The sequence below is a fragment of the Microtus oregoni genome, unplaced genomic scaffold (genome assembly GCF_018167655.1).
Source record: "Microtus oregoni isolate MIOR12 unplaced genomic scaffold, Mior012 000042F_ref0000377, whole genome shotgun sequence".
Taxonomy (NCBI): Eukaryota; Metazoa; Chordata; class Mammalia; order Rodentia; family Cricetidae; genus Microtus; species Microtus oregoni.
The window spans coordinates 21,690,446-21,709,277 of record NW_024543209.1 but is presented as its reverse complement, the minus strand read 5'-3'; the positions used below and the strand labels follow the sequence as shown (position 1 = coordinate 21,709,277).

The following is an 18,832-nucleotide window of genomic DNA, read 5'->3' as shown; positions in this document are numbered from 1 at the left end:
ACACCACAACCATAGCAACTCTTATAAAGTAATACATTTAATTGTGGTGACTTACATTTTCAGAGGTTTAGTCCATTGTCATCATCTAGGGACTTGGTGACATGCAGGCAGACATGGTGTTGGAGAAAGCTGAGATTCCTACAGTTTGACCTACAAGCAACAGGAAGTGGTCTGAGACACTGGGAGTGTCTTAAACATATGTGAGACCTCAAAGCCCACCTCCACAATGACATATTTCCTCCAATAAGGCCACTTGACTCCAACAAAGCCACACCTCCTAATAGTGCCACTCCCTTTGGAGGCCATTTTCTTTCAAACCATCACAGGAACCTTCACCTCAACCTCAGGGTCTAATTTATGCTTTTCACTGTTTGGGAGTCAAATTTTAATACAACCATCTCAAACAGGAGGAGCACAAGAACTCACAAACTGCTTAAGGACAGGACATATGTGACCTCTGAGGATAGCTGTCAGAGCACATCTCTCATAAGCCTGAACAGTGCATCGCATAAACATCCCTATCAGTTCATACACAAAGGAAATTCTTGAAGAGAAACAAGTAACCACCTCATACAAGTTTACTTAATTTTTGAACTGCTTTATTAGATTTTAAAGATGTTTGTTTGAGCAATGTAACTTCAAAACCACAAAATACACATGTACACACATTCATACAACACACACACACACACACACACACACACACACATTCCTTTGCAGTCCTGGACTCTGAACCTAGGATCTACCACCTGCTAGATAGATAGATGCCTTATTACTAAGACATATTCCCACTGTTCCCAATGTGGTTTTATTTTGAGACAGGGTCTCATGAACTTATTCTACAGCCATGCTTGCTTTGTACTTAGACCCTCATTCTCTAGCCTCTCAGGTAGCAGGGGTTAGAGTTCTGCATACGAGGCCTAGCCACAATTACTGTTAAGACACAAGTATACCCCCTTTTCTTGAGACAGACACCCACCCACCCTCAATTTCTCCTTAACAGACATCAGCTTTTTCCCATACTGTCTTATTCTGAAGTTCTTTTCTGTGGCATCAATTAAGACCCCTGCTTTACAAGAGTAGATATCTCCAGAAAGGACTCATAACAGCTGGCCGCACTGGGTCACAAATTCTGCTTCAGCTGACGTAATCCCACAACACTCTCATTTTAGCGTCCTCCAGAATGGATTGGGTTTTACACCTTCCTCAATGTGCATCATGTTCTCTTTCTCCTCTTCTCTTCTAACCATGGTGGCTTCGGTCTCATGGCGACCCTCCCTAGGCCTCAGCTGCCTTATTTCTGGGCATTTTGCTACAAGGCCCAGCTGAAGGCACTCTTAATCTCCAGGCGTGCCCCTTGGATAAGCTCTGAGAAGAACACTTCTCCAACAAACCTGCAGCCTCATCTACCAGCCCAGCCACTTTAAGAGACTGTAAACTGTCATTCCAGCTTTATAATGTTATAGACAATTAAGGGGCAGGCAGAGAGAGGACAAGACAGAGAGAGTAGGCTCCTGGTGGCGTTTAATTCGCGAAAGGAGAGGCAAACTCGGTTGAAAAGCACCCTTGATGTTGGTTGATTTGGCTACAGAGATGGCATTGGTGAGACGTATATAAGGGCGTTTGAGCAGTTCCTCCTATAATTCAGGGGACACAGCGCCTCTCACATGCTCTGTGGAGCGTTTGTTAGGCTCTGCTCCCTTCGAGAAGGCCTCACTCTGGAGTTTTGGAATAATTCTAGGAACACCGTCTGATCCTACAGTGAGACGGCTAAGATGTCTGTGCTACTTCTGTCACATATATAAATAATTTCGATAAGAATTCGGGCCTGAATAATTGATTTTAATCGCCAGTTAGGAACCACATATGTAGACGATCCCTCCGAAGACATTGGATATATTTTCTACCAAAAATTACTTTTGAATTTTCAAATAAAAGAGAAAGTTTTTTTCTTCTTCGTGAATTTGAATGAAAATCAAGGGCTTTTCCCACTAGTTCTGGCCTGCAGGAACATTTATCAATAAAAGGTAAGAAGCCAGGTGGAATCCAAGTCCCCGTGGGTCACCTGGTGTCGCAACCTGTGCGATTCTGCAGTGAACACACATGGAAGTTTCTACTTTTGGGGGGGAAAGAAACACAAACGCCCCTCCCCCAGGAGCGGGGGAGGTGTCTGGGAATGCACCAATCACAGCGCGCCCTGCTCTATATAAGCCCCCCCCGCCCGACCCGCCTCCCTGCGCTGTTGGTGGTCTTTTTACTTTTTCTTACTGGGTTATTTCTTGACTAATTCTTGGCTATGTCGGAAAAGGCTCCTGCAGCCTCAAGTAGCCTTGTCCCAATTCCTGTCGAGAAACCTCCATCTAAGAGGCGAAGGAAGAAGCCTGGCCTGGTCACTGCTCGCAAACCCCGGGGTTTCTCGGTTTCCAAGTTGATTCCCGAGGCCCTTTCGACGTCTCAGGAACGGACCGGAATGTCCCTTGCTGCCCTGAAGAAAGCCCTGGCTGCGGCTGGCTATGACGTGGAGAGGAACAACAGCCGGATCAAGCTGGCCCTCAAGAGACTTGTGAATAAGGGGGTCCTGGTGCAGACCAAGGGCACCGGCGCCTCCGGCTCCTTCAAGCTCAGCAAGAAGGCTGCTCCTGAGAAGGTCAAGGGTAAGGTCAAGAAATCTGCTTCTGCCAAGGCGAAGAAGCTGGGCTTGTCCAGGGTCTCGAGATCCCCCAAGAGCAATAAGACCAAGGGTGTCAAGAAGCCGAAGGCCACGCCCACGAAAGCATCCTCAGGCAGACCGAAGACCAAAGGCACCAAGGGTGTGCAGCCGCGGAAAAGCCCCGCCAAAGCGAGGGCGGCCAACCCCAACGGTGGCAAGCCAAAGATGGGCCTGCATAAAACCGACCTGAGGAAGGCAGCAGCGAAGAAGTGAGCTTCAAAGTCAGCTTTAAAAAACCCAAAGGCTCTTTTAAGAGCCACTTCCATAATTTTTAAAATGGCAAAAACACTTTAAACAAAAGTTAATGAAGCCGGGCGGTGGTGGCTCATTCCTTTAATCCCAGCACTCGGGAGGCAGGCAGATTTCTGTGAGTTCGAGGCCAACCTGGTCTACAGAGCAAGTTCCAGGACAGGCACCAAAGCCACAAGGAACCCAGTCTCAAAAAACATTACCAAAAAGTTAATGAGGTGGACAGTCGCTTTACGTGGATCTGTCTTCTAGACCTTAGAGTTAAAAAGTTGGGAGGACCCTAGGTGTACCTTTTTACAAATTTGGCCGTGTATTAATGCTTTCTCGTTATCATAAAGGTCACCATAGGCGTATTTCATTCTAGAAACGCCACCATATCAAGGAAGAAAGTAGAGATGAGTTCAGTAATAGATACCACTTTGACCAAATATTGTACTTCAATTTACACTTTAAAAACACCATTTATCAGTGTCCAGGCTGTCAAACCACCACTATGAACCCAGATGATTAGGAGTTAAGCTAGAGATTATACGTGTTTTCTTGAGTTTAATTTTTAGGATTTTGTGGGTGATGAATGGAAAAATGAAGCGAGCAGTCTCAAGAATATTGGAAGTTTTTGCAGTTTATCAATAAAGGTCAATTTTGTCCCATTTTATAAAATGGTTTAATACTATTGGCCTAACAAGAATTACAGTTGAAATCTTTTGTATATTTTATGAAAATAACATGGAGGCTTCATGATTGACAAGATCAATATTAAAAATTAAGAGCTCTATTCTTTTAGGGAAATGTGTTAGGGCTTGAATTCAATGCACAACATAACAAAAACAGTACTGGGGCAGTCTGGTGTGAAATACTTGTGATTTAGCAGTTTTATGCATTGAGTGCCACAAATAGTAAATTTATATTCATCTATTTTAGGCCTTGGTTTCAGGAATGACAAAAGACCATAGCGGGGTTGCTAGAGAGATTGTGTAGTCTTTAAGACCAGACTTTGGATATCAGAACACAACTACCCGTAACTCCAGCTTCCCGGAAATCCGACGTACTCTCCTGGCAACTGTACAAACGTGCTACATACACGAACTTAAAACGCCATTCCACAACTATGCAGTTCGTGTATAAAATGGTCGTCCCCAGTAAAGAATTATGTAGTTAGGCCTTATTTTATACAATGAATAGCTAAATATATAATACCTTCAATACCTTCTACGTAGAACCAGTCCTTGCCCTTAGAAAAGCGTTATCCAGCCCTGAAACACATCAGACACAATTCCCGGCAATACAGGTTACGACGTAATTCTAATTCCAAGTCTGCTAACTTATAGTATTCAGTACCAAAGTGCCTAAATTTAAATAAGCCTGTATAGGCTTTCTGGTTTCATCTTTTAGAAAAAAAAAAAAATCACCTACCCTTGACACAACTATGAAGGGAAGGATGGCTTAACAAGATAACCCGCATCGCCTGTCCACTCTTTAATAAGATCGTAAGACGTGCAATAGCTCTTTGTTGAGTTTGTGGGTGGCCCTGAAAAGGGCCTTTTGCGACAGTGGAGGAAAAGGCAACAGCTTAACCTCCGAAGCCATAGAGGGTGCGGCCCTGGCGCTTGAGCGCGTAGACCACGTCCATGGCCGTGACGGTCTTGCGCTTGGCGTGCTCCGTGTAGGTGACCGCGTCGCGGATCACGTTCTCCAGGAACACCTTCAGCACCCCGCGGGTCTCCTCGTAGATGAGGCCGGAGATGCGCTTGACTCCTCCGCGCCGGGCCAGGCGGCGGATAGCGGGCTTGGTGATGCCCTGGATGTTGTCGCGCAGGACCTTGCGGTGGCGCTTGGCGCCGCCCTTGCCAAGACCTTTGCCACCCTTGCCACGACCAGACATGGTTGCAGGAACGGAATAAAGCAGGCAGCAGGCAAGCTTCGCTTTAAATAGAGCCCTGGCGGACCTGATTGAAAACCACAGGCGTTAGGCGGGGTTTTCGAATCACGCCCTCAAAAGGGGGTGGAGCAAACAGATGAGCCATTACAATCTGAAGGTTTTGATTGGCCAGAAAACCCCAGCTATTTTCCGCGCTGTGTCATGACGTACAGGTTTCAATCTAGCGGAAAATACTCAATTTTGTTTTTCATCATTTTTGCCCGAAATGAAAGCCTTGTAGGGGCTATTACGCAAAGCAGATATCCCCATTTCATGTTTGTTTTTATTTTACTATTAAATTAGTCGATGGTTGCTTCGTGCGGACGCCCGTAAAATATCCAAAACGGTGAATTAAAGATGCCAACAACACCCCTTACTGGTAAAGCTTAAGCCTGTTCCTGACGGCTTTGTGAAGACAAAAACATGGAAAAAGCCTCTCAAATTGAGCCTCCTAATTGGAGACTTCATATTCCCCATCTCGAGTCAGACACCTAGTGACCTCGCTCCCCACCCCCCTTTTAAATAAAGACTGTACAAAAGGATAAACTTACGGTGTCGGTTGTCCTTTACCTGCTGTGTCCTTCCAATGTGTCCTGGTTCCATTTTTGTTTCCCTTCCAACCTTTACTAAGGACAGCATGGCTTTCTCAGTTCTGAAAAGACGTGTTTTCTAGATCTGGGAATTACAGTGCAGGGCTAATAGTTGATTAAGGTCATTACAAAGCCTGCAGGGACCTAGTGACACCTGTGATAAGATTAGTGCTGTCAAAACAAGGCTAATCTCATTTTTCCAAAAGATGGAAGAGCAGGCAACATTATGTCTTAATGTGAGTTTATTGTCGGGTTTGGACTTCCAAACATTTTTAACAATGAGGTAGTTGAGATGGCTCAGAAATTAAGTGTATTTGATTTGATATTCTCCCAGAGGTCCCAGGTTTGGTTCACAGTGTCCACATGGTAGCTCACAACCTCCCCAAACTCCAGTTCCAGGAATCTGACACCCTTTGCTCATTTCCATGCGTGCCACGGGTACAGGCAAAATAATCACAAAGAGAAAAATAAAATAAAGTCTGAAGTTAAATATCATGGTTATTACACTTCTAAAATAGATAAAGCCTTCTGACCAAATCAAAGGTTTCTGTTTCCTCTTATTATCCACCCCCACTACAAACACCTTAAACCAGGAGCCCCAGGTAAGAATGAATTTAAAACACATTTTTAAAACATGGAAATTTTCTGATAAGTTCCTAGGGTTCTGGTTAATTTTGAAGGGGCACAGCATATTTATTCCTTGCTGCAGAAGACATCAGAGGTCTGCTGCCAGTTAGCACTGGCAATGCCTTCTGTAATTTGGCAAGAAATGGCAACAGCGTTCCACCACAGGCGTTCTTGGCTTGGAGATAAGTATTGTAGTGGTTAGGAGCTGAATTAACATTCCAGCACGGTCATTTTCTAGCTGTTAACCAGAAATTCCAAACAGCAAGCTGACTCATCTCTAGGCTCTTATTTTCATAAAATTGAAATAAAAGCTAATGTTGTCAAAAAACCCTTCCTCATAGAACTCTCTAGAGGAAGTAGCAGTGAGAACAGCCTGGCATCTGGTATTTAGGTAAAGTTACATAAAATGTTAGTTTTATAAAGCCTTGGGGGAGTGGGAGAATGCTTGCTTGGTATGTGTGAGGCTTTGGGTTTGATTTTCAATACAGAAAAGAAATTATTTTTAGAAAACCTTTGTTCACCATAAGATGTTACTCATACTGCAAATTCGTATTCAGGAAAATGGGGAGGGGAGCAGAGAAGCTTTTCCTCAAAACACCGTTTTTTCTCTTACTCTACATTGGATGATTAATAAGAAACAGCAGGCCTGAGCCATCAGCACACATGGCCAAGTGATGTCCAGTAATATCTAAACGGATGCATATGCCAAAGCACCCATGATTTCTAAACATTGGGTGCCTGAGTCCTGAAACATTGCATCAATGTTCTGTATGCGAAAGAGCTGGGATTAGTCATGAAAGCACAAACAAGCTATGCTCTAAAACGCTCAGGAAGCTTTGAAATTTCAGGTGTCTGTCTGCCTGTCCACGTACCTCTCATGCTTAGAGCTGTTCCGAGTGGCCTAATAGTCATTATTAAATAAAAAAAAATAAAGGTATTGACTAAAAAGTAGCATTATGACAAAATTTGGCACCGTGTGTGCAACCTTTCGCTTTGAAATATGCCAAGGATTGCAGCATGAGCAGTGCTGAGAGACAGGAAAGAGCTACTTCTCTTTCTCATCACAACACTTGAGAGGAAGTGGTACCAGGGTGGACCTCCCAGAAGGCGCCTGTCACTGTTGAAGGCCACTGGGCTTCTTGTTTGCCTTCTGTTCACTATACCAGTATTTCCAGTATCTAGTACATAATTCTGTTTCCTATAATTTTCATGCACTTTCTCTTTAAAAAATACCTTCTACACAGACCCAGAAACACAGACACACAGACACAGACACACACAGACACACAAACACACATACACACACACACACACACACACACACACTTTGCTATTTGGTTCTTTTAAGAAAGTTTCCTGTGGCCTCCAACTCACAGTATAGCTGAGAACATGCTGGACTCTGATGTCCCTGCATCCACATCCCTGGTGCTGCCTAACATACCTGGTGTTTTTCTGGACAAGAGCTGCTGTTTCCATCAGCCCTAATCCAACAGTTTACCTTAGGGATATGTTTTTGTTCTCAACTTCTTTACAACCAATTGTGATGTATTGAAATTAGCCGCCAGGTGTCAGCGTTCCTCCAACCTACCACGGTTGATAAATGTTTAACCAGAGGGAGTTTGATGCTATCCTGGACTATGTGGTGTCCAACTTAAAACAAAAATTAAGCCAAATCAAACAACAACAACAACAAAAAGGGCAGAATTAGAAGTGATATTAATATCCTTAAACTCATATGAGTTAACTACATCCATAAGATGGGCAAGAATATCAATAAAGCTGTGCAGTACAATATAAAAAATGGCATATTTACCAAATCATGAGTTTATTAGTTGCACACATTATGATGGGAATGATACCGAGGCAATATACCAGATGCTAGAAGAATTTGTAACGCATTGAGGAAATGATAGCTCTAAGTTTATCTATCAAATTTTGCTGTTTTTTTTCCACTTAGTTTTCACAAACAGAAAAACAAGACAAAGGTTAAAAAAAGCAGAAACAAAACAAACAAGCAAAACCACAACAACAAGTTGAAGTCCCTGCTCAAATTCAGTCTTCATTTAAAAAAAAAAAAAACTGTAGCTGTTGTTCTGGGGCACTTAGTCTTTAAGATGGAATTTATAGCATAGTCATGCAAGGCAAATGTGTGAATTGGGGGACACTGAACACATGACTTCTGGATGCAGACATGTGCCCACACACATGTTCACATATATGAGCACACACGTGAAGACAGATAGGCGTACTTATACAAACCCAAGGTTTGACTTTGAAAAATGAACAGATGACCCTTTGTTCTGCAATCTAGCAATTTTAAGTTGTCTAGTTGGATCACATTTGTTGTTGTTGTTGTTGTTTTTAATGTGCATAAGTAGGAATGAGCATCAGGACCCCAGCAACTCTTGGCATTCTCCAGGACACATGCCAGCTTCCATTTTACTTCCTTAAGATCAGATAGATTGACATATTATTGGCTGCTAGGGCAGTCACTTGAAGGTTCTGATTCCAGAGGCATCAGCTTCAAGGACACCAGACAGATTAGCTAAGGTTTTAACTGAACTAAGGCCGGAGACCAGAGCACAGAGGAGACTGAAATGGTAGCTGAGGGTTGGAGAATGATGGAAGCTATTTCTCATCATGTGGGTCAACCTCAAGGAAAAGAAACCGCAGGAGAGAAGAAAAGAGTTGTTTTCATTCTCCACTCACTTCATGCAACCATTCCAGTACACGGGGAGCATCAAAGAGCCAGGAAGGCACTCTGACAGCTGCCTGCCTGTCTCGCTGGAGAGCTGTGAGCCACTGTATTCTCCACTTTCTAAAGTGAAAAACTAAAGAAAAGGGATGTTGGCACAGATAATAATTTCTACTGCATAAAAACATTAGGACTTCCAAGTGTGGTTTATGTTTAGCAGGTGATCAGAGGATAATTTCGAGCTCTTCTTCACAAGTGCAAGTCACATTTTATTACTATAATCACCCATGATGTCTCTTATCAGGACACGGAGAGAAGGTACTTCACCGGCATCGTATCACATATGCATCTGAAATGAAGCTCTGAAAACCTGTTCAACACCTTTGTAAACACAAACACACAGCAATCATTGTGCACACAGACATCTATATTTTCTCAGAGGGTGCCTCCTTGGGTTGTACAGTGTGTAGCATTCACAGTTGTATTGATGACCCATAGAAGACTGCAACGTCAGAGAAGTCAGAGCTTGGTGACAGAGGGATCACTAGGTAACAGGTGGAGAGGCTCAAAGGACAGTTGATCTGGATTCTAGGATACATGTGCTAAATCCTGGTGCAAGTATGAGGGTGCATCCCAGGATGAAAATTCCTAGCTTCTTCAGATGTGAAAATGAACTGTGTATCCTCAGATTTAGAGAGCCCTTTTAAGAAGTACACATATGGAATCCAGATGGATGGAGAAAATGAAGGATGCCTCTAGAAGCTGCTGGAGATTCACGAGGCCGCTTCTAGAGAGAGAGGTTGCATCTGGAGCGTTGTTAAGGAACTCAAAGACTTGACTGGGGGAATCATCTTCAGAAAGTGAACAGGGAAAGCTAAGAGCAGAGCTCCTCAGGCAGTTTCTGTGTATCAGGTCCAACTGTGTTCTAGAATGGAGCAAGTGTGCTTCCTGTAGGTCTTCGGCTGAGTTTCCTCCCTTCATGGGACTGCAGGCTGAAGGTCACTCACACTCCGCTAAGACATAGTCGCCCATGGTTTCTTTTGGGAAGACAAGAGACCCAGGGAGAGGAATTACTGGCCACGCGTCATATTGTCCTGTCCCTTTCTACCTCCTCCATCCCTGACGGTGGAATCCAGAGACTCCACTGGATTTCAGAAATGGTTATCTCTCCATTTTTAGTAGACACTGTTTTAGTAGCTGTCTAACCGCTTTCCTTGTCACCTCACTCACCCCTCACCATCTTCCGCTAACACAGACATTGTTCCCTTCTGCTTTTGTGACTTCACTAGCTCCTCAGGCATCTCAATGTAGTGTTCCACAGGACTATGTAGGCTGGCTTCTGTCACCCTCTCATTTTCTGAGGCTACAGATACTCAGAGCTGGAGTGGGGGTGGGCAATGTGAATTGCCCGTGAATGAGGTACGCACAAAGTCGGGGACAAGGCCAAGTAATACCCTCTCTTACTCAGCATTGCTGTTCTGTGTGTGTGTGTGTGTGTGTGTGTGTGTGTGTGTGTGTTCTAAGAGTCTCACAACCCTTCTGCTGAGATTAGGGTCACAAACTACCACAGCTGTTTTCCACGGCCTTTCTGGATGTAATCTGGGCATTTCTCAGAGTGACATCCTAAATCATTTCATTCTCAGGGGTCCTCTTTAGCTGCATCTACTGGTCATAAGTTCCATTCCACAGTAGATTTGGGTTTGGAGACTCACTAGTGGCTTTCTCAAGCTCGACCCTCTGACTCTGCCTTCAATAACACCTGTAAGTAGGTGCCTGGAAGGTTTTTCCTGAGTTAGGAGCTTCCAATCTGGGAAAAACAAAACAACACAAAACATCCCCAGGGCCATTCTGGAACTCTCTGAGCAAAGAACGTAGAGAGAGGGCTGGCTTCCTATAGAAGTCTCATTTTCCACAGAAGTATGTGTCCTGGAGGAAGAAGTACCATGGCACTTTCCCCGTGCTCCTACTCACCCGAAGCCTTCCTTTTCCTTAAGATCAGGATCAAAGCCCCAACAAGGAAGAGGACAACAATGGCGATCCCACTGACGACTCCAATAATCAGGGCCCGAGATGGCAAGGGCTCTAAAACGACAAAAGCAAATTCACGCCCACGACTGCCACTTCCCAGCCTAGAGCAAACCTGTGGCTCAGAGCCAAGGGGATCATCTCTACAACAGGTGTACTCTGCCCCACATGCCCATCCTTACCCCAGGTGACAGTGAGGGGCTGGTCGAAGCCTGGATGGTCCACTTGACAGGTGAACCTTGTCTCGTCACCAGGGGCCACAGCCAAGGCCACCTGGCTTTGATAGGTGCCGTCCCCATTAGGAAGCACATCCTCAGGGGTGAGGGCCTTGGCATCCAGCAGCTGGTCGTCCTTCAGCCACCTCATCGTGATATTCTGGGGGGAGAAGTTCAGAGCCCGGCACCTTAGAAAGGCCCCAGCAGAGGTCCAGTGATGAGTCACCTTCACCAAAGGAGGCACTTGAGGGAGAGAGGAAGGAGAGGGGCTTGTTTTACCCTCAGCAGGAGGATTGAAAATGTCACTTTCTCTTGTAGGTAGGAAGAGCACACCCTTCTCAGAAAAGCCAGTTGGAGGAGGTGCTTGGTATCCTGGAAATGGCTTCAAAAACTGATGCTAATGAATGAAGCGCCACACGGAGAACAGTTGCTTCTGTCTGCTCCCCGGTTAACACCGGCAGCTGCCCAAGCCCTCTGACCAGGCAGGCGACATTTCTCTTTCTGTGACACACATTAGGCTTGTACCCTCAGTACATCTGGTTCAGCCTACTAAGCATTCTTGTAGGAAAGGACCTTTGTAAGTAGGGAGCCATCAGTGAGACTGACTAGATTTGAGGAATAATCTTTAACTCCTGAAAGATGTTGCTATTCACAACTTTCGTCATACCATCCTGAAGGTGCCTGATCTTGTCTGATCTCGGGAAGCTAAACAGGGTCAGGCCTGGTTAGTACTTGGATGGGAGACCACCTGGGAATACCAGGTGCTGTAGGCTTAAAGGGGGAGATGGCATTGCATTGCCTGCTCTTCCAAAGGTCCTGAGTTCAATTCCCAGCAACCAATTAAAAACAAAAAAGTTTTTTTGCTGCTCAGATGGGTTGCCATATTTGGTACTTTCATCTGATAACTGATATTTCTGTATTCTTAAAAACATAATAAATATACACAGGCTTTGTGGCTACATCACGGGAAGGGTACTGATGCTCCCTTTTAAGCCACATGCATGAAGAAACTAAGTTTGGGTTCATAGTTGTGTTAACACCTCAGTATGAAGCGAAACCTCCATCCTAAATGGTGGTTTGCGCTTTTAAATCAAGGATTTGGGAAGATGAGGCAGGAAAATTGCTGCGTCTATGGCTAGTCTGGCCTAAATAGTGAGATGTAGGCCAGTCTAGACTACAGTGTGAGAGACTATCTAAAGAACCAAAACAGGGCTGGAGAGATGGCTCAGTGGTTAAGAGCATTGCCTGCTCTTCCAAAGGTCCTGAGTTCAATTCCCGGCAACCACATGGTGGCTCACAACCATCTGTAATGAGGTCTGGTGCCCTCTTCTGGCCTGCACACACACAGACACAATATTGTATACATAATAAATAAACATTTAAAAAAAATAAAGAACCAAAACAACAACAAACAGATAAACAACAAAGACACCGACAAAAAGGCAGGCTGGCATAGGCCAGGTGTGGGTTATGATTGTAATCCTAGAGCATGAAAAGCTGAGGCAGGGGTTTTCTTCGAGTTTGAGCCCAGGCTGGGTTACATATTGAATTAGTCAGTCTGGGTTTCAAAGTGAGATCTTGTCTAAAGAAAAATAAATGAAATAAATATGGAAATCTTAAGATTGAGAAAGTATGAGACGGAGAAAGTACTTTCAAAACTCCAGAGTGACTGACACCTTGACCTGGTACCTTGGATTCCCCTCTACTCCCACTCAAGAGCTTGGGGCCCGAGTATGGGTCTTCATACCTCGCTGCCCCAGAAGCCCTCTCCCCAACTCCAGGAACCGCTTCAGTTGCTCAGGACAGTCCTTTTCCAGGTAGTCCTTGTTCTTCCTGGCCCCGAGATTGTGCTCTTCCCACTCCACCTTGGTGGCCCAGGCCCCTGGTTCTGCTGCTCTCCACTCCAACGTCTTGGGGCAGAATTCAAGGTGGTCTTGACCATCGTACCCATACTTCCAGAAGCTGCTGGTAGTATTGTCTTCATGCACCTCACAGCCCAGGATGACCTGCAGGATGTGGGACTCGGACACCACTCCCACCTTCGTGACTGAAAATAAAGAAGGGGGTTTGGTCTCCACCCTCCCCAAGTATAGAATGATCGGGGACAGACAACTGTCACCCTCTTCTGTGCCTTTCCCCAGGGTCTCACACCCACCGTTGTCTACTTCAAGATGTATCCCCAAGGTAGCAAAACAGGGCTGTGCTCTGTCTGACTGCCATGGGGGGTGACTCCCCTCTTCACGTACCCTTACTGTGGTTATAGTTGTCCATGATAGTCCAGAAGTCCACAATGAACATGTAATCCCAGCCTTTCAGGCTCTGACTCAGCTGCAGCCACAGCTGGCTTGAGGTTTGATCCAAGACCCATGGGACCCGGGGCTCCGCACGGCGACTCTCATGATTGTAGGACACGAAGAGTTGGTCGTCCACATAGCCCAGAGCCTCAAACAAGGGTAGCCCAAGGTCTGGCTCAGAGGCACCCATGAAGAAATAGTACAGAGAATGGGACCCTGGGGAAGTAAGCAAGCCGGCTTTCAGAATGGGCAGGAAGCAGGATCAGAAGGCGGAGGTTCCACAGCCCTGGGTCAGCGCCCGCCTGCTAGAAGCTGAGAGAGAGGCCACCTTGTAGAGTTATACAGTTCCCTTCCCAGCACAACCCTAGCTGCTCTGGCCTTAGCTCTTACTCTGCCCATCTTGATGTCCCCCACTTGAGTAGAGGGGTTACCTGGAAACCCAGATTCTGGAAAGACCTTGGGTTTCTCCAGCTGTGGGGGGCCAAGCTAAGGAGTTGCTGCTCGATTTGTAAAGATGAAAGCCCTAACGAGCGGGAGGTAGTGAGTTTTCTCTACTTCCATGTCTGAATATTTCCATGTGTAGATGTTGGCCAAGAAACGCTGGCGACTGTGTTGACACAGAACTCAGGACAGCAAACAGAAGGGGTTCCAGGAAAAGGAGTTGACGGCAACTCTCCCTGTGGGGCTTTCCCCAGTTTCTCTCAGTTCCAGAGCTCTCCCTGTGGGGCTTTCCCCCCCGTTTCTCTCAGTTCCAGAGCAGCCTTGAGCAAGGTTGAACCTTAGAATGGCACCCGGCATGGGGTCAGCGCTTCACAAATGCTTGTTGGCCTGGAGTAGAGGGCTCACTCGCTCTTTTAACCCTAATATTCTGGAGGCTGAGGCAGAAGAATTGTCTCAGCTTTGAGGCCATCCTGGTGTGCATAGGTGAATTCCAGGCCATCCTGAACTACAGCGGGAGACACCCCCACGGCAGGGGGTGTGTGGAAATAAAGCAAGGTCGGATTTGAGTTTCACTAGTTTGTTTTTCAGTCTGAGGAAAGACCCAAGCCGAGAGTCAGTGAACTAGCAGTAACTGCTGTTTCCCAGTACATAACTAGTCAAAAACGATCAAGCCGAGAGTCAGTGAACTAGCAGTAACTGCTGCTTCCCAGTACATAACTAGTCAAAAACGATCAAGCGGAGAGTCAGTGAACTAGTAGTAACTGCTGCTTCCCAGTACATAACTAGTCAAAAACGATCAAGCAGAGAGTCAGTGAACTAGCAGTAACTGCTGCTTCCCAGTACATAACTAGTCAAAAACGATCAAGCAGAGAGTCAGTGAACTAGCAGTAACTGCTGCTTCCCAGTACATAACTAGTCAAAAACGATCAAGCGGAGAGTCAGTGAACTAGCAGTAACTGCTGCTTCACAGTACATAACTAGTCAAAAACGATCAAGCAGAGAGTCAGTGAACTAGCAGTAACTGCTGCTTCCCAGTACATAACTAGTCAAAAACGATCAAGCGGAGAGTCAGTGAACTAGCAGTAACTGCTGCTTCCCAGTACATAACTAGTCAAAAACGATCAAGCGGAGAGTCAGTGAACTAGCAGTAACTGCTGCTTCCCAGTACATAACTAGTCAAAAACGATCACAGGCTCAAATGCTATTAAAGGGGATTAAGTAGCACTTTGGCATTCTTTGGACAAAAGCCTGCTAATCTTTTGTTAATTTGCAAATCAGCAAAGCCCAGCTGAACAAGGGCCTCTAGCATAGTGGTTCTCAATCTGCCTGTCAAGACTCCTTGGGGTCGAACTAGCCTTTCAGGGGGATCTAATAGCAGATTCTCCATATCAGATATTTACATTATGATTCACAGCAGGAGCAAAATTATAGTGAAGAAGTAACAATGACAATAATTTTGTGGCCGGGCGTTGGTGGCACACTCCTTTAATCCCAGCACTCAGGAGGTGGAGGCAGGAGCATCTCTGTGAGTTCCAACCTGGTCTACAAGAGCGAGTTCCAGGACAGCTAGCACAGTTACACAGGGAAAGCCTGTTTCGAAAAAGAAAAACAAACCAACAATAATGATGATGATGGTGATAATTTTGTGGTCGGGGGTCACTACAACCTGAGAAACTGTATTTAAGGATCGCAGCATTAGGAAGGCTGAGAACCACTGCTCTGGTCCTGCAGGTGTCCAGAAAGTGACTCTGCCAAAGGACCCTGACCACCCCCCCACACCCTCAGGTGAGTGAGAGGGTTTGGAAGCCTAGCTCTCAGCTGCCTTCCTGTCTTCAGACTTCTACTGAGTTCTTTTCTTAGCCTATCTCACCTGCACCCAAGTCTTAAAACCCAAAGATCATATTGTCCCAAACCTTAAGTTCCCTTGTATTACAGGAATATCAAAGCCTCAGGACAGGAACCCTTCCACACCCCCACCCCACCCCCACATGAGGGTAATTAATTATCTTATGACGTCAAGGCAGCACACCGAGGCAGAAAAAAAAATTGTTGTGTAGTGTCCTAACAATGAACAATGTATGGACTCCGTTGTAGGATCCAGAGCTGTCCATCAAAAGGAATGTTTTGCTTTCTGTTTAAACCTAAATGGTCGTGTCAGGACCCTGAAGATGGACTCATTCTGGACCAAACATGGCCACAATAAATAGATCTGTTCCGTCACCGCTGGGCTTCTTAATTGGGAAGTTGCTACCAACCGTAAGGGCTGCTAGAGCCCTGGCTTCTGCCCTCAAATCTTTGTTTACACTATTACACCCATTTGTAATAATAATAATAATAAAAAAAACAACCTTTCAAGATGAAAGAACAATTTCCAAGCGAGAGGAAATGTCCTCCATGCCTGCCACTCCAAGTGACCTTCACCTCCTCTCACCAAAAAGTAATACAGGGGGGTGCCACCCAGCACCTCCAGCGCTCACAGTGCAGACAGGAATCTTTCTCCGTGATCGGAAGATAAAATGCCAAAGGGACAACTGTGGTCGTTCTTGGTGAGAAACTTCAGATCCGGGTGAGTAGGCGAGGTCGGATAGCGCAACTCACAATTAAAACAAACCGCAGGCTCAGCTCTATCAACGTGACCCCCTCACCTTTGCTTTGACTGGCGACACCCCAACCGGCCAGAGCAGGGGAGAAATGTGCCCTGGGGTAGCTAGAAAAGCTAGCTGTGTGGCAGATGTCCCCTGGGGGTCTGCATGTGGAGAGCTGGATGGGGGACTGCAGAGGGAGGCGTTGGCACTCCGCAGTGACAAACTCCGTGCAACAAGAAAAATCAGTTTCGGTTTTGTGTCCCACACCCCTCCCCCCCCACTTTCCCCTCCCGCACTTACGCTGCTGCCGCGCCTGCGGGGCCATGGACCACAGCAGCAGCAGCGGCAGCACAGAGAGCCTAGCTGATAGGTCCATGTCCCCAGTCTGGTCCACCTGTCTTCACTAGGATTCGGAAACGTGGAGGATCCAAGAAGTTACCCCGAAGCCATTGCTGAGACTCCGAACCTGTCAGATAAAACTTCCTGGCAAGCGAAATCCCTTTCCGGGGCCTTTGGTGGAAAGAAACAAGTCCTAAGTCTCAGTGGTTCAAGTCTGTGACCTCAGCATTCATTCTGACCTCAGCATTGCTGAGGCAGAGGGATTGATATGAGTTCGAATCCACCCTGGATTACATAGTGAATGACAGCCCAGCTTGGACTACAGAGTGAAATTTAAAGAAAAAAAAAAGAAAAGAAAAAGAAAGAAAAAAAGAAAGAAAAGAAGAAAAGAGAGAAAAAAGAAAGAAAGCTAAAATTAAAGAGAAAAGTGAGTATCCAGAACTTGCACTCTGAATCCTGAAGCTGAGGGCGCTTGTTTGTGAAACACTCAGTGACCCAACAGGCTCCAAATCAATCCCCAGTCTCCGCCCCTTAAATCATCACAAATGTTGTTAATTGAGAAAACTTATCTCACAAATTTGAGATCTAAACATTCAACATTTCCACACTCGCTATCTGAATTCTGGCTTAGGAATTTCAATCATGTTAATAAATTGAATGCATATTTATTCATAGCCTTAAATTATCTAACAAATTTACAAGTGGTACCTTTCTAAGTATGCCAATTTTGGTAATTCGAGAAAAAAATCAAATTGGAAAATGAAGGGCTCTTAACTGAATGAGGATAGTTGAGATAAGGTTGAGAGAATGGGTACCTAGGGTTTGGCTCTTAACTGAATGAGGATAGTTGAGATAAGGTTGAGAGAATGGGTACCCAGGGTTTGGCTCTTAACTGAATGAGGATAGTTGAGATAAGGTTGAGAGAAGGGGTACCTAGGGTTTGGTTATTTTTTCTTCTTCTTCTTCTTCTTTTTCTTATTTTTTGTTACCAAAAAATAAACCACATTGATTGTAATGTGACTCATGTGTCTAATATGTAAAAGTTAGTGGGGTTTGGTTTATCTGATGACGTTAACAGCCATTACCAATCAATTGTAGAATATTTACATTTTCTCTCAGTTTTAGCCATTACCTCTCAAATTCCTACATACATCCTGCCCCACCCCCCAAGCAGGACAATCACTCATCTTCTTTCCTTTGATTCTGACATGCACATGCCCTACTAATAGAATCTATACTTCCTGTGGCTAGTGTGTGTGTGTGTGTGTGTGTGTGTGTGTGTGTGTGTGTGTGAAGAGACAGAGACAGAAAGACAGAGAGAGACTTCTGTGGCTTAGCCTAATGTTATCATACATGCTCGTCCTGACACATCTCATTCTTAATTAGGATTAATCAATATTAATTAGGATTCATAACTCTACATTTTATTCATTCCTCAGCTTGTGCACTTGTGAGATGTTTCCATTTTCCACTCTGGGGAATACTGTTGTCATGAATATCGGAATATATTTTAATGTTTCCTTGTTTTCTCATTGCTCTTACATAGTCACCATGAATAGAGGTTGTGTAGTAACCATTATAAACCTTTTAACAAGGTGCTTCGCTGGTTTTCAGCAGCTGCAGACAGCATTTCACCTTCCCATCAGCAGAGAACAAGAGCTCCGATTTCTCTACGTTATCCTGTTGTCCGTCTTTAAAACTCCAGCTTACCCACTGTGTAGGAAATGGTACCTCACGACTCAGGCTTTCTGCTCCCTGGTAGCCAGTAACATAAACACAATCTCACCTGCTTATTGCCAGTTTGGAAATCTTTGGGGAAATGTCCTTGCACATAATCTACGTACTCATTTTTTGAGGGAAGGGGTCTGGGTTATCTGTTGCTTGGGTCATCAAAGGGTGTTTCTCAATATTATTTATAACAAATGAGTTTGGGAGACTACTCGGAATGTGTCATTGTGTCTTGTAAAGTCGCTTTCTAGCTTGTCTGAATTTTGGTGAATGTAAGGATTTGCATCCCTTGTGATACTGTGACGGACATCTATCTAGCTGCTCTAATGCTCATGCATTTTGCTCGTAAGTCCTAATAATACCTTCATCTTGTTCTCATCTGCCACTGATTCTTAGGACCTCAAGGAAATGAACAA

General features: G+C 45.1%; 2 protein-coding genes and 1 pseudogene across 5 annotated transcripts; 2 read left to right on the top strand and 1 right to left on the bottom strand.

Annotated features, from left to right (window-relative positions):
- Positions 1-2,256: 2,256 nt before the first annotated feature.
- Positions 2,257-2,923, top strand: H1-6 (H1.6 linker histone, cluster member). Its single transcript, XM_041632936.1, has one exon. The coding sequence runs from the start codon at positions 2,297-2,299 to the stop codon at positions 2,921-2,923; it is 627 nt and encodes a 208-aa protein (XP_041488870.1). The 5' UTR covers positions 2,257-2,296.
- A 6,272-nt stretch (positions 2,924-9,195) lies between these two features.
- On the bottom strand, positions 9,196-17,140 carry Hfe (homeostatic iron regulator). Of its 4 annotated transcripts, none has more exons than XM_041632927.1 (6): positions 16,650-17,140; positions 13,276-13,539; positions 12,777-13,076; positions 10,997-11,272; positions 10,761-10,871; positions 9,196-9,826 (listed from the first exon to the last, which is right to left on the bottom strand). In XM_041632927.1, the coding sequence occupies exons 1-6, from the start codon at positions 16,723-16,725 to the stop codon at positions 9,789-9,791; spliced, it is 1,065 nt and encodes a 354-aa protein (XP_041488861.1). In that variant the 5' UTR covers positions 16,726-17,140; the 3' UTR covers positions 9,196-9,788. The 4 variants fall into 4 exon arrangements, with proteins under 4 accessions (XP_041488861.1, XP_041488863.1, XP_041488864.1 ...); XM_041632929.1 differs by lacking the exon at positions 16,650-17,140 and adding an exon at positions 16,410-16,558; XM_041632930.1 differs by lacking the exon at positions 16,650-17,140 and adding an exon at positions 16,113-16,235.
- On the top strand, positions 11,683-11,802 carry LOC121434180 (annotated as a pseudogene).
- Positions 17,141-18,832: the final 1,692 nt, after the last annotated feature.

Bases quoted from the DNA above. Each gene is read 5' to 3' on its own strand.
- H1-6 (XM_041632936.1), top strand. From the start codon at position 2,297: ATGTCGGAAAAGGCTCCTGCAGCCTCAAGTAGCCTTGTCCCAATTCCT.
- Hfe (XM_041632927.1), bottom strand. From the start codon at position 16,725: ATGGACCTATCAGCTAGGCTCTCTGTGCTGCCGCTGCTGCTGCTGTGG. The intron at 13,540-16,649 runs GTAAGTGCGGGA...TTACTTCCCCAG, and splicing joins CCCGCAGGCGCGGCAGCAGC to GGTCCCATTCTCTGTACTAT. The intron at 13,077-13,275 runs GTACGTGAAGAG...CTTTATTTTCAG, and splicing joins CAACTATAACCACAGTAAGG to TCACGAAGGTGGGAGTGGTG.